This window comes from Durio zibethinus, chromosome 18, assembly GCF_047325235.1.
Source record: "Durio zibethinus cultivar Kanyao isolate XHJ-2024 chromosome 18, ASM4732523v1, whole genome shotgun sequence".
Classification (NCBI taxonomy): Eukaryota; Viridiplantae; Streptophyta; class Magnoliopsida; order Malvales; family Malvaceae; genus Durio; species Durio zibethinus.
The window spans coordinates 11,975,338-11,989,830 of NC_143179.1; the positions used below are offsets into that span (position 1 = coordinate 11,975,338).

General features: G+C 28.0%; 1 protein-coding gene and 1 long non-coding RNA gene across 3 annotated transcripts; one reads left to right on the plus strand and one right to left on the minus strand.

The window, feature by feature from the left end:
• Positions 1-512: 512 nt before the first annotated feature.
• Positions 513-4,471, minus strand: LOC111299603 (plant cysteine oxidase 2-like). Of its 2 annotated transcripts, none has more exons than XM_022894882.2 (5): positions 3,660-4,471; positions 2,233-2,351; positions 1,957-2,119; positions 1,030-1,248; positions 513-939 (listed from the first exon to the last, which is right to left on the minus strand). In XM_022894882.2, the coding sequence occupies exons 1-5, from the start codon at positions 3,955-3,957 to the stop codon at positions 815-817; spliced, it is 924 nt and encodes a 307-aa protein (XP_022750617.2). In that variant the 5' UTR covers positions 3,958-4,471; the 3' UTR covers positions 513-814. The 2 variants fall into 2 exon arrangements, with proteins under 2 accessions (XP_022750617.2, XP_022750616.2); XM_022894881.2 differs by having other exon boundaries at positions 1,030-1,251; positions 3,660-4,420.
• A 4,983-nt stretch (positions 4,472-9,454) lies between these two features.
• Positions 9,455-12,740, plus strand: LOC111300954 (uncharacterized). Its single transcript, XR_016329517.1, has 3 exons — positions 9,455-9,781; positions 10,463-12,409; positions 12,490-12,740. It is a non-coding gene; the product is annotated as an uncharacterized LOC111300954 (long non-coding RNA).
• Positions 12,741-14,493: the final 1,753 nt, after the last annotated feature.

Here is a 14,493-nt window from a genome sequence, read left to right on the forward strand (position 1 = left end):
ATAGCAGCTTTCCTGGAAAGTTGTCTGAAATAGATAAGCATGCAGAAACCATTCTTGGTAACCCAGCCCAGCTGAATGATTATTATTGGTACTGTTAGTATTTATAGTAACATGATGATATGATAATCATGCTCAACACATAATGTAGACTTTTGAGAGACATGACAGAGACAAACTCTTCTTTTTTAATAGTACAAGAACCTCAAGACAAAACAGTATTTCTGCTCTGTCACAAATAGTCATTCAAATGCCCCTAGTCCTATCAATTCCCGAGGCTACCCCTGGCCCACTTGTCTTTGCCATTCAATAGCTCAAAGCCTTAAACTGAATTGAAAAAAACGACAATCATATTAAAAGATTTATTCTTCTAATGCATTTAAGTTATCAAAATCATCAAAAAATGAGACTTTATTAGGATAATAGAAAAAGGGCAAAATTTGGCATGTTTGTCATAAATCTCTATCATCAGGTCAGTCATTTACAGGGGAAAGGAAATACGAGGAAAAAACGAATTGGAAAATGATGACGACACTACAAAAAGAGTGCATTTTAACATTTTTCTCATTGAACTACAACTTTATCCGCTGCCCATTCAACAGTTTTGCCTTTTTTTTTTTTTCGTCTTTTTCTTTCCTTCTATGTACAGAAAACCGTGAGGAAAAAGAAAAACAAATAGTAACCATGCCCCACCAAGGAGAAAAAAAAAACAACGAAAACGAAGGAAATAAAATTCCTAATGCTGCACGGCAGCCATTGACAAGACAGCATGGATTAAGAAAATGATGTGAATTACAGGATGATGTACATCGCTGATTCATTTTTCCACAATCTCAAGGCCTGTGTATGATGCTCCAACAACAACCAAGTCTTCAGGTTTCTCCCTCTCTTCAAGCCATGCATGCTTATCCTTCTCCTCTTCAGGTACTGTTACTCCATCAACTGAAGTTTTCAAGAATTTTCAGTAAGCATGATTTCAATAAGCAAGGCAAAAATCACGAGGAAATTGGATGTCAAGAAGCAAAATGGTACCCGATAGCTTTGTGAAGGGATAGTCATAGTAATACGCACAGTGCCGTCCTTCAGGATCTGAGTATGGAGGGCCTAGAACATCCAGCACGGCGCATGCTGTCACCGCTGTGAAGCAATGCATGTTGCCTCCATCAGCTGGATATAGTATGGAGGTGTTGCAAGGAGCAGTCAAGTCAGAGTCGACCTTAACCTTAGCCAACCGGGCTGCAGGATGTTGCACTGCTGCAAAAAAAAAAAATGGTGCCATGGTAATTTCCTTCTACGTAAATCAAGGATGATGCTTCTTTTACGCCTGTTCATTCTTGTCCACCATAGTGTCTCTTTAAGGGTTTCTAGCGGGGCTTCCAACTATTGTTATAAGAAACGCATTGAAAACATAGCAACATCTTCATATACTGCATTCTAAGCATATAAATCATTCCAGGGTATAATTTTAAGCAAATGTGGCTCTTTGAGTTCATCTAAAAACTATCTCTAATGGGCCATCATGTCCAACATAAGAAGTGCACAACCTAAGTTGCAACATACAAAATTTTGAGATCTGTCCACTATTCTACCCTGGCTCTTAACCAATGGCATTGGCCATACATGAGCCATTAAGTATTCCAAGTATAAACCCTCATCAACAATTTGGTTTTAACATAACCAATCTGTTTTTTAACTATAATTATTTCTCTTTGCCACTAAAATCCCAATCAACGCAGCTTATCTTTTTTTTTTTCTCCAGTCCCACCTCTGCCCTCCTCTTTCTTCCTTTTTTTTTTTTTTCAAGAATAAGCACCTGTACCAGCTTTTGCAGCATCTTAAGGCCAGCAGCATAAAAGTCTGGAAGAACCACCCTTTATATGGCCCTAAAGAAAATGCATATATACACATCTGCAGAGAAAGCAATAGAAAAAACAATTATAACCATAGAAAAACACATACTTTCTGAAGGAGTCACAACAGCTGATGCATTGCTGGAGACATCAACCACCCAATCATATGATTTGATGTGCATAGTCCCAAAGAGAAGCTTACTGAAAACCGTCATTCCAGGGTGATTGTGAAGTGGAAGGACACCAGATGGTGGCAAGCAAAAGATGCCCATCTGCAATAAATGAAAAATTTTACAAGTCCAAACTAAGACACGCTACGCTGAGTCAAACTGTGGCTTGGGTTTCTTAAAGGTCATAAAATGCATTTCGATAAAGCTTTATGTACCGAAAACTTTTCACACTCATGGATGTGCAGGTATGTTATTGGTGGAGCTCGCTGATAACTGGGTGGACTAAAACATGGCATTCGTGGGGTAAGACCAATATTGGCAGGATGGATTTCATCTACACAAAAACAAACAGAAGTAACGTCATTATCACATGAGTAGCATCTGTGATAGTTAACATTTTTTTTTTGGTTTCTAGGGAGGCAGAGCCCTACAACAAGGGGGAAGGGGGGACCCCAGCCTTATGTCTTCTTAAGGCTTGCTTGGCCACTAGGCCAGGCAGCTGAAGACGTCTGTGATAGGTAACATAATTGTTATTCTTTGGCTCTATCTCCATTAGTTACGCCTTTGCATTCTTTAGATAATAAACAAATGACTGCATCTCTTTTACTGACTCTTTACTTATAAAGGGAAGACAACAGTAATCGAAGGCTGAATAACCTGATCAACTTTATTTCAATTGAAACAACCACATTCAATGCCCATAGAAGATACAAAAAAAAAAAAGACATGGTGGGAGAGTTTGCATCACAAATAACTAAGGTGCATCAAAATTAGAGAAAGCAAAATGGCTGCATACAAGATGGATGCACCTTCTATTTTTCCAGTACATATTCAAAGCAAAAAAAAAAAAAAATGTAGTCAAAATATAATGCTTCACATTATAAAGAAAGAACTGACATAGGATCCAAACATGAGATATCTTTCCTATGACATCTGAAACACATTATACCATGTTACATAATTTATTGAAAGATTTTAACCGACACTTCTTAAAAAGTACACAAAAAATACATGTACGAAAGCCTTAAAGGATACTAATGAACCATAGGCAAGAAGAACATGAATAAAATAACAAAGCACGCAGCCCACAACACGAATATTCAAAGGAATTGCGGTAAAACAAGAGTAATGGTACACTTCCCAACATTTTTTATAGTCCTATCTTCTCATATTATGTGATAGAAGTAGCTACTAGTAGTTCATGATATCACATTCCTATGATCTCTCCATATGCTGACAGACGAGTGGTTAATGAGTGGTTAGTCAATGGCTACATGCCACAGGTGACCCTTTTGAAAAGAGTAGAAGTAAAAAAATAGTATGTATGTAAATATTTATATTAAATGGCTGGCATTTTCTAAAAATTAAAAATTTTATGGAGGATGGTAAAGTGTTTGATTATTTCATCAAATATTAAGAGCATACAGCGTTGTCAAAAGACAAAATTCAGAAAAAAATGTTGAACCAAATTCACAAATTTCAATGTTTATCAGTCCCCAAATTCAATCAAAATTCAGACATATAAACTATTTCAAAGAAATTTAATATCACCAAATTTAACAACTTTTTTGTATCAATTAACTACATTTATACACTAAAGTAAACCAATCCTATGACCAATAAAACCACAATCAAGACATACCCAAAACAGCTCTAAGCTGTTCAATTTTATCCGGAGTAGGGACAATTCCAGTCCCGGATAAGGCAAAAACGTCCTTGCAAGTATCGAAAAGCCTTTGAACCGGGGACACCAGGACTGCAGCCGGCATAATCATCTTCCCATGCCGCCGCCGGCTCTTCTTTCCCCTGCTATCTGAAGTATTATTCCTATTCTTATTCGCATTGGAAACTTTATTTGTATCTCCTGTATTTGTTTTGGTTTCCTTAGCCAATGCACTCAAATCTTTCCCTTTTATATCAGCCAAAGTTGCTCTCCCCATTCAGCCTCCAAATTTTCCCTTTAGAACTTTGAGTCAACTCTATCAGGGAGCATAGACAAAAAGAGCTAAATTTCGATATGGGTATAACTGAAAACTGTTTAAAACTGAAAATTGAAATCTGGGTATTAAAGAAAAAGTGAAAAGAACCCAGAAATAACAATGAACAAGGAAAAACAGAGGAAAACAGGGGAGCTAAAAGAATGTAAAAATTTGTTTTTGTTTTTTTTTTATGTAATTCAAGATAGGATTTTTGTACAAGTTGAAGGGGAGTAATAGAGAGATGTGAAAGTTGGCATCTTTGTTGGTGAAGAAAAAGAAGGGGAAATGAAGGGGTTTAAAGGAAGGGCATAAGAAGAAGAAGGAATGAAAGCCTAGAGTTAAGCTGAAAGGGAAAGAGGGAACTGTTGGTTTTTGAGAGAGAGTGAAAACCAGGGGCCATAGTCGTGGAAACTACTTCCCCTGCAAAAAATCTATGGGCTACTTCAAACAGCGGATTTAATATCCTAACTGTGGTGATCCGATTTGGTTTTTTTTTTTAAATATATAAAAATATAAATTTTTAAATTTTGATTTGAATTTAAATAGATTATTTTTTAAAAAATAAATTTAATTGAAATTAAATTTTATTAATTTGATTATTAAATTTTAAATTTAATTTTTTTTATTTATTATTATACTATTTTAATATAAATTTTAATATATTTAAATAAATTTACATAAAATAATTATTTTATTTTATAAAAATTTTAAAATTTAATAAAAATAAATAAATAATTCATTTTATTTCTTTTTTTTTACTTTTTAATTTTAAATTTAATTCGAACTTATTATTTATTTTTAATATTTAAATTTATTCTAAATCAAATAAAAAATTAATCTAAACTAAATTAAATACAACAATTTAAAATTATTTTTTTTAATTTTTTCAATTATTTTCCTCACTCGTATCAACTCTCCGCCGTCAAAATCGCGCATCTGAGTTTTCCCATTTTTGCCCTTGATTTTATTATGTTCTATAATATACGTCCGCACTTAAAAACATTAACAGATTTCCTTTCTATAAGGAAGATAATAGATCCATTCAAATCAAATTTAGTTTAATTTTTTTGAGCATTATATAATTTATGAAATTTTAAAATTTAATTAAATTTGAATTGAATCAAATTAAATTTTATCAATTCAGTTTTATTTAATTTATTGATTTTTAATTTTTAATTTTTTTAATTTTTATATATTATTATAATATAAAATTTTAATATATTTAAGTAAATTTTGATATGATATTATTATTTTTATTTTAAAAAATTTTCAAATATATATAAAAATTTAAAAATATATAATTTGATTTAATTCTTTTTTTTCTTTTACTTTTCGATTCGAAATATGATTCAAATTTAATATATATATTTAATATTCAAATTTGATCTCTATCGAATAAAAAAAATTGATCCGAAATAAACTGAATATCATAATTTTAAATCAATTTTCGGATTTTGTAATTTTTTTCTCACTCTTCCCTTTTTATATGCCTAAGAAACAAAATTTGCACTTGAGGACTTTAGTTTTTGGGAATTTTCAAAAATGATTGGAATTTGGTGGTATTTTGTTGTTGGTGAATATGGAAATCTCTTTCAAATTTTTTGGGTGTTATTTTCATAACCGGATAATCTTGTATTCTATGGATATACATCCTCTTAAGATTTACTATATTTGGTGACGCTTTCTTATAACTAAAAATTTTGTTTGATATTATTTTATTGATATCATGAAAGTGCTAATAAACCCAACAATAAATCTATTTTTCTAATTAATAATTTTTCGTATTAAAAAAATTTTCTTTTTACATAATTTTCAACAACTAACAAATATATAAGTATCCAAGCAAGTATCTTGAAGGTCAAAATTTGATATTTCAAGTTTTAAATTTTGGATTCGAATTTTGATATAAAAGAGTTGAAATTATGGAATTAAAAAGAAATGTTCTTTCTTGGTACATAAATATAGAATAAGAAAGAATTATCTTCTATTGTTTAGTATAAAACTTAATGATTTTCCATCTATAATATATATAAAAAATAAACACATATAGAAGCATAAAAACATGTGAGTTTTGAATGATTTATAAAAAAAAAAAAAATCGTTAAAGCATTTCAATTTCTTACAAAAATCTTTAAAATATCAAATTTTAAGATACAAGATGTCAATGGATAAGATAGAGTATTCACCATCTCCATCCTCGTATTTTCATATTATATCCATCCCCATACCATACCCAATGGTAATTTAGATAATTTTTTATTTTTCATATTAAAAACTTTTTATATTTTTATCTTGTAATTTAGGTAATTTTTTATAAATATATATTATATTTTTTCTCAATAAAAATATATTAATTTTAATTAATCTAAAACTATAATTTATATTATTTAATAAAAATCTATATAATAAATATATATGTAAAATACCGATATGAGGTAAATACTATATTACCCATCTCCATTCCCATCTTCATACTTAATAAAAATTAATATCATACACATCTCATCCCTATACTCATGATGTAATGTGCATCAACATCTCTATTTAGATAAAAAATTTGAGTTCTTTATATTAGATATGGGTAAAATTGACGTCTTAAGAAGAGTTTTATATCAAAATACTAATTTTGAGGTAAAAATTAAGTATTTAATTGAATTATTTTACATTTTAATTCAAAATATTAAAATAAAATGGTGAAATTGCAATCCAAAGAAAAATGCACTGGATTTTTTTTTCTTTCTGTAATTGTTGAATGAGTCTCTTCTATATATCACAATCTGCATAGTGCATGGCATGTCAAAAAGCATGGGCATCTTTATCTCCTTGGTTTTTCACATGCCTTAATTTATGAAAGAATATTATACATCATATATTTATTTTATATTTCTTTCATCGTTTTGAATTACTTTTCTAACTTAAATGTTACCAATATTTTGGGAAATTTTCTAAAAAAATGTTTTTTTGAATCTTTAGTTTCCCCACAAGAAATCATGCGACTATTGGAAGAGATATATATATATATATATATGTTTTTTAAAGTTATCATTATTTAATTTTAATCATTTAAATTAAAAATTCAATATTTTATAATTAAATTGCTGTCATATTTGTGTTTGAAAAGTTATAATTTAAAAACTAACCGAAAATTAATATTTAATTAAAAACAACATAAAAATTATCAGCTAGGAGAAATTTTGTTGCTATAAGTCCAATCACTCTTGACAAATAAATATTATATGTATGGAAATATGTAACTATTTTATGTGACAACTAGATTTTTTAAGCCATACAATGTACGGGATTTTTTATTAAATTTTTCATAATTTTAAATTTATTTTTTAATTATTTATCTAATATATAATTATATATTTATAAATATTAAGTTACAATTAAATGATAATTTATATATAATATATTATAAATGATATTGTTCATCTAAAAGAAGTCTAAACTTTTATAAATTTTCAAGAATTATAAAATTTTTTTTTCATTAAAAATATTTTCTTCAATTTATTTGCTAAGTACTAAAAATTTTCCTTCCTTTTTTTCTTATTTGATAAAAATCAAGAATCAATATTTAAATAGTTAAGATTACTAATTATTTTTATGATATTGTTGATTGGGTGGTGTATATATATATTTTTTATTGGATAACAAATCACAATTATTAATTTTATTATATTCATTTGCTTTTTATTAGTTCTTATTTTTTACATATTTCAAGTAATTATTACGCAAATATATTGAGCTAACAATTATTTCTATATATGTCAACAAAATAAAGTTATTTTTTAAATAAAAGGAAAACAATAATTCTTTATGTTATGCTTAAAAACTGTTTTTTTGAAATATTTTTTTTATTTTTAATCATTTTTAACATAATTGATAGTATTTTTTGTGAGTTAGATATGGTAGTGATCATCATTCTTCTCATTTCATCTATTATAGATAAAGAAATTTAATAATAAAAAGTATAGTATAAGGAAATAAAGAATATAAATTTACATATTAATTTGTCAAGATTAAATATATATAATAATAAAAGTAAATATATTAATAAATTAACAGAGAATAAAAACATTGAAGAAATGAATAAAACAAATATATATATATAATACAAAAAGTTAATTATAATCAATTTAAGCAAAATTAAAAAAAGTTATGGATTAAAGAGAAACAAATAAATTAACCAAATATATAATATAAAAGTATTTATTTAAAACATAAATAAAACATTATATTTGTTTTCAAAGCAAAAACATATTTTTATATAACTTTTTTATCAACATTCAAATGTCTCATATTTTCATATAAAGATGTAAGCTTTTATTACTTTAAAAATACATGCTTTTATAGTCAGTAATTTATTAACTTATCTAAAAATATTAAATTTAAATAATCTATTAAATAATTTTTAACTTTTGATATATTTTGATTTGAATCTAAATAATTATCTAAAAATATTAAATTTAAATAATTTATTAAATAGAATTATTTAACAAAAATAAAATTTTATTAAGTATATATATTTGGAACTGTTATTAAATTTAAAAAGAAAAGATAATTTATGATTTAATATATTTGAATTCAAATCTTATGCAAAAATTTCAATCTTAGATAAATTTTGATTTCAATTTAAATAATTATCCAAAATATTCAATTTAAATAATTTATTGAAAATTTTATTTGATAAATAAAATAATATAAATATTATCTTATATGTCATTAAAAGAGATTATCCACTTAAGTATTCACATAAATAATTTTGATTATGTAACATGGTATGTTGTAATATAATATATGTATTAGATTTTGCTCATGCTAATTTATTTTTATTTTTTTCAATTTAAGTAAATTTACATGGATAATTTCAAAAAGAGAATGAAAATAAGTAGTTAAATATTCTTATAATACTCAAAAGTTGATTGGGAAGAAGAGTATTTTTTTTTTCTAAAGCATTTATCTCATATGTGAAATGCTCTGTATAATTACGTAATTCTTTCCTATCAAAAGAAATTACATATAATTCAGTAAAAGGCTCCATATTTAATAATACTTATTCTAAGAAAAATTTCAAAAACCTACAAAAAAATCAAATAATGAATTTGAACAAAATATATCTCAATAAGATAAAAGATTTTGGAGAATTTAAATCTAATTATTTATTTATTTATTTATTTATTTTTTACCCTTGTTCATGTCTAGAACACTTGGGCTTCATTTTGCAGTCTAAAAATACGTTTTATCAACTTGACTTTTTTTTCATATAATCTATAACTATTATATAAAAGTTATCCCTTGACTAGTTGGATTTGTAATTTGCTATACACCTAATTAATGTATTAAAAAAACAACTGAAGGGTAAATTCGAGTGAAAGATTGAAGCTTCACTAAAACTTTTGGATTTTTCAAGACAGATGGTAGAGAAAAAGAAAAAGAACGATTGAATGAGGGAATAGGGGAGAAAGCTTGACCTCACCTCCCAAGACCAAGAAACCTCTCGAAATCCCAAAAGCTTTAAGCCAACGACGAAATAATCGATGCTAAAGAATGAAATTACTCATCCAATGGTCACACTCTTGAACTTTCTGGAAATAACGATTCCTCTGTCCCTGAATCTAGACATGAGAATGAAGAACCTAGAATCGACGCCAAATGAGAAAATGATGAGGATGAGAATGACTATGAAGATAGTGACGATGAGTATGATGAAGAGGAGGAGAATGATAATGCAGCAGTTAACCAGAAAGGGAAGGGCATTTTGATTTTGTGATTTAATTTGGAGGTTAGTAAAATTTAGTGATTAGTGTTAGTTAAGTTTATGAGTTTATATGCTAATTTTTGTGTTGTAACTCAAAATTTTAAGCATGTTTAATATTTGCATAAAAAATAAGGAATTGGAGTTGTTTTGACATTGTTGTTTGTGTGCATGCATGTTGTTTGTTTTATTGTTTTTGTTTTTCATGCATTGTGCAGATTGTTCTTTTTGTAGTTTATGGGCTTTGATTTTGTGTTTGAATGATTGTTTTCATGCATGGTGTTTTTTTTTTTTTTTTTTTGGTTTATTTGTGTTTTTTTTTAGTAATTGGGAGTTGTTTCAATTAAAATGGTTGTCATACCAAAAAGAGTAGTTTTTTGCTTTATTCAAGGAGTGAAAGCAATTATGGCCAAGAACTTTGAAAGAATCCATTGTTGGTATGGGAATTATTCCTCTTTGTTTTAAGCCCGGTAAGGATGCAGATAATCTAGGATTAATTGGCCATGAGTGCTATTCAATTGACCTTCCGAGTAAAATCAATGAGATAAGGCCTTACCAAAATGTTACTATCACAACTAACACCGACAAATCCTTCACATGTATAGTCTATTTTGACATAAAGGTATGGCAAGAGTGATGGAAATAAACGAAAGAAGGTCTTGCTTATTACATATAGAGTTTTTAACTTCATTGAACATTTCTGTTCAGGTGGAATTGGCATACTTCGATCATATGGCCTTCTTCCATTTGTCATTTGTAATCTAAACCAGGAGTAGACGATTGAGCTTCAAGTAAGTAGTCTCTTCACCTTGCTATCTGCATTGATTGGTCCTTATACAGTTATTGGGGAGCTTTTGCAAACGATAACTAATAGAGATTTCTTAAGGCTCTAAATAGGACCCGAGAAGGCACTACATGTCTCATATGGCTTTCATTTTAACAGTTGAGTTACGCAACTGCATCTGATATGTTTTATTTTCTTTGTTGTAGAGGGACAGTCGATTGTCATATTCAATCTCAGTGTGCATTTGCATTCAAACATGTATATCATGTTATTTTTAATTTTATCATAATCAATTTCATTGACTATCTAAATGGATTTTTAATAGTTTTGCTTAATGATCTGTTTTTTAGCATTCCACTTTCATTAGAATTAAAAAAATAGCTCAATTTTTCCATTTCCACCTTAAAAGAGTTGATTATATATTTAAGAAATATTACACTTATCATTTTCTCTTCTCTTTTCCCTTCTTCTTTCACTAGCCAAATCTTTGTTCAAACGGTCTAAGCCTTTCATTGTTCGATCAAAAGTACCTTTTATTTTTTTTCTTTATTTTTTATTCTTTTTTCTACCGGGTTCTTCACAATTTGTGAGGATTATGGCTTTGTTTTTTTTATGTGTTTTTTAGTTGTGAGTCTTGCGACAGATTTTGGATATGGAAAAGAAGTATGATAGGGTTGGTTCTCGTGGGAATGGTGAGTGTAGCATACTTTTGTTGGTTTATTCTTTTAATTGAAATTCAATGATATCTTTTGATATTGGCAATCCATTGTCTTTCAATTTAAATCCATATCAGCTATGATAACTGCTTTTTGCTTGATGCAGCAGCCGTATTATCCTCACACATTTTAAACTGGCTTTTTTCTTTGATAAAGAACATAGTAGCAGCTATGGTTGATATAATCATCTTCCATACTTGGATTAAAAACTTATAAACTTCATTTATGTGTTCCTTTTAATATAATTGCATAGTCTGGCATCTAAGTAGTTGCATTGGATTTTTAGGCTACTTTTTAATTCATTTTTCTTTAGAATTGATAAATAACTATAAAATTGGATGTTTGTATAGTGTTTCAGTGATTGTTAAAGCAAGCAGTGGCCCTCGTTATGTGGTTGGTTGACACAACAAAGTTGATAAGGAGAAATTGACTTCAGGAACTAGAGTGGTTCTCGACATGACAACATTTACAATCATACGGGCTTTTCTGCGTGAAATAAGTTATTAGCATCCTATTTAGTTTAGCTATATTTATGCTATAGAAGCAAGTTTTCTTTACAAATGTCTGATATCATGGTACTTCTTTGGCTAACAAGTTGATCTGGTTATTTATAACATGTTGCATAAAGATCCTGGTAATGTTAGCTACTCAGTTGTTAATGGTTTATTTGATCAAATTAAAGAGTTGAGGGATTCCATCGAGCTCTCTCTCATGAATCTTGAGCTTTTCCTTAAAGTTGGGATTAAACCTCCCAAGGTGATTACTATTTCCTGTTTCCATTCTCTCAAGTGTGCTTGTGTGTATATTAATGGGTGAAGCACAATGTGGTGGAGTGATGTTTGGTTAAGAATCATTTGAAATTTCTTGTTTTCATTATAGGGTTTCCTCCTTTATAGACCTCTTGGTACAAGCAAGACAATGTTAGCCAGAGTAATAGCAAGTAATATTGATGCTAACTTCTTAAAGGTCGATATTTTTTAACCATATGTGTCTTACCTTTGTGGTTTTATCTCGCATGCTTTCCTGTCCTCGGATGAATGCATTTGCCTTCTCTTTATCTAAATTCAAGTTGTTTCAACTGCAATAATTGACAAATACATTGGAGAAAGTGCTAGGCTGATACGAGAAATGTTTGGATATGCGCGTGATCACCAAGTGAGAACTTGGAGTTTTGATTTTTTTTTCTTCTTTATGTCCATTAATATCATTCTTATATTTATTTTCTTTTTATTTAGCCTTGCATCATCTTTATGGATGAGATAGATGCCATTGGTGGACACCATTTCAATGAAAGAACAAGTGCTGACCGTGAAGTACAGAGAGCACTAATGGAGTTACTTAATTAGCTTGATAGATTTGATCAGCTTGGGAAGGTACATTATTTTGTTCATGGACATAGTTCAAGATTGTGATTTGAAGCAAATATTCTTGCACTTTTCAACTGTATCCCTACATGCCATAGTTAAGTAGTTTATACTTTTTTTTTATGGTTTTTCTTATAAAGCGCGTGAAGAATGGGGTGTTATCTGTTAGATTTATATTAAAAAATAAAACAAAGTATAAATTTTTTTTTTCATAACTTACAGGTTAATCTTATATTTTAAAAAATAAAACAAAGTAAACAAATCCCGTAAAAAAGCGTGCACAAGCTTCTACTTATAAATAAAAATAATGTTGAGATTCGAACATGACTTTTTAGCACGCATATACCATTTAAATACCATTTATATATATATATATATATTTCAATTTTTTGCTGTATTCAATAATGGTAATTAATAAATGTGAAAAGCTTTAATTTCTTAAGGGTGTGTTTTCATAAAAGAAATGCAATAACTTGATAGGGTAATGTAGAAAAATCAAAGAAAAAAGGAAATATATATATAAAAAAAGCCCTTTAATTTAATTTTTAAAAAAATAAAACCCATAACGTTTTCTTATTAAACAAAAAGAAAAGTTGGTTAAAACTTAAAAGTGAAAAAGATAATATGAGAAATGGATCAAAACTGTTTTGATTTTGGAGATTAAGAGTATTAATGCAAAAAAAGTTGATATTGTCCTTCACCTCATGGCCTAATGGCTATAGAAGTTTTATGAAGATATAAAAATCTTGATTTCAAGTCAAGATCTCTTCTCCTTTTTCTTTTGTAAAAGCTATGCCCTTCCCTTAAAAAGAAAAAAAAGTATTGTTTAACACCTATGACAATGGTAGTCAAAACTTTTTAATGGGCTTTAAATACGAAATATATTTATTATTTTTATTAAATTTATTATAAATTTTTTATAAAGTTTTAATTATATCACTTTTATATTTTTTTATATTGTATTATCATAATATGTCTAAAATTATCATTTTTTACTTTGTTTGGCTTATAATGCATGCAAATAAAAAGGCTTTTAACATGCCGTTAATTACATTGTTTTTTAGCTTTGGCAAGTTGTAACGTAAAACTTTGTAAAAGATAGCCTAAGCCAAACTGTTTGGTAGATCACAAGAAGGGTGGAAAAATCTGGGGGCTTGGCAATTTGGTTTTGGCTTCAATTCAATAAAAGCTTCAACCTTTGTCCACAGTTTTCATGAGAGAACATGAATTGCGAAGGTCTAGGCCTCGGGATAATAACCCACTCTCTCCCTTTTTTTTTTTTTTTTAATCAGAAAAACAAAAGTTTTACGTTAATCCAAATAAGCATGACTCATGAGAAATGCAAAGACATGCTTATAGATTATTTGCTAAAACTTTTTCAACATTGATTCCCCACCATTTGATTTGAATACAACATGCCCTAGTCATAAATTTCATGATTTGGCATTCACCATTTGACCTAACTTCCCTTCTTTGGTGGTAAAATTTACATAAAATTTTATAGGTAAAATTTGTAAAAATTTTTATAAAAAATAAATTAATTAAAATTAAAATCGAAAATAAAAATGATAAATTAAAATATTTCAACAATCTAACATATAAAATTTAATAAATTTTGATATATTTATTGAATAGATATTTTTGATAAAAATATTAACAAAATTTTTATCAATAAATAAATATCGATCAAATTTAAATTATAAATAAAATTTTAATAATTTTTTTATATATTATTAATTTTCACATCGATTTTATCAATCTATCGATTTAGATTTTTTATTAAAATTTTTATTTATTCATTTTTAATAAAAAATTATATGAATTTAAATTATAAAACTCTAAGTAAGTTATCCTTCTCTTAATGAGTAAGTCAAC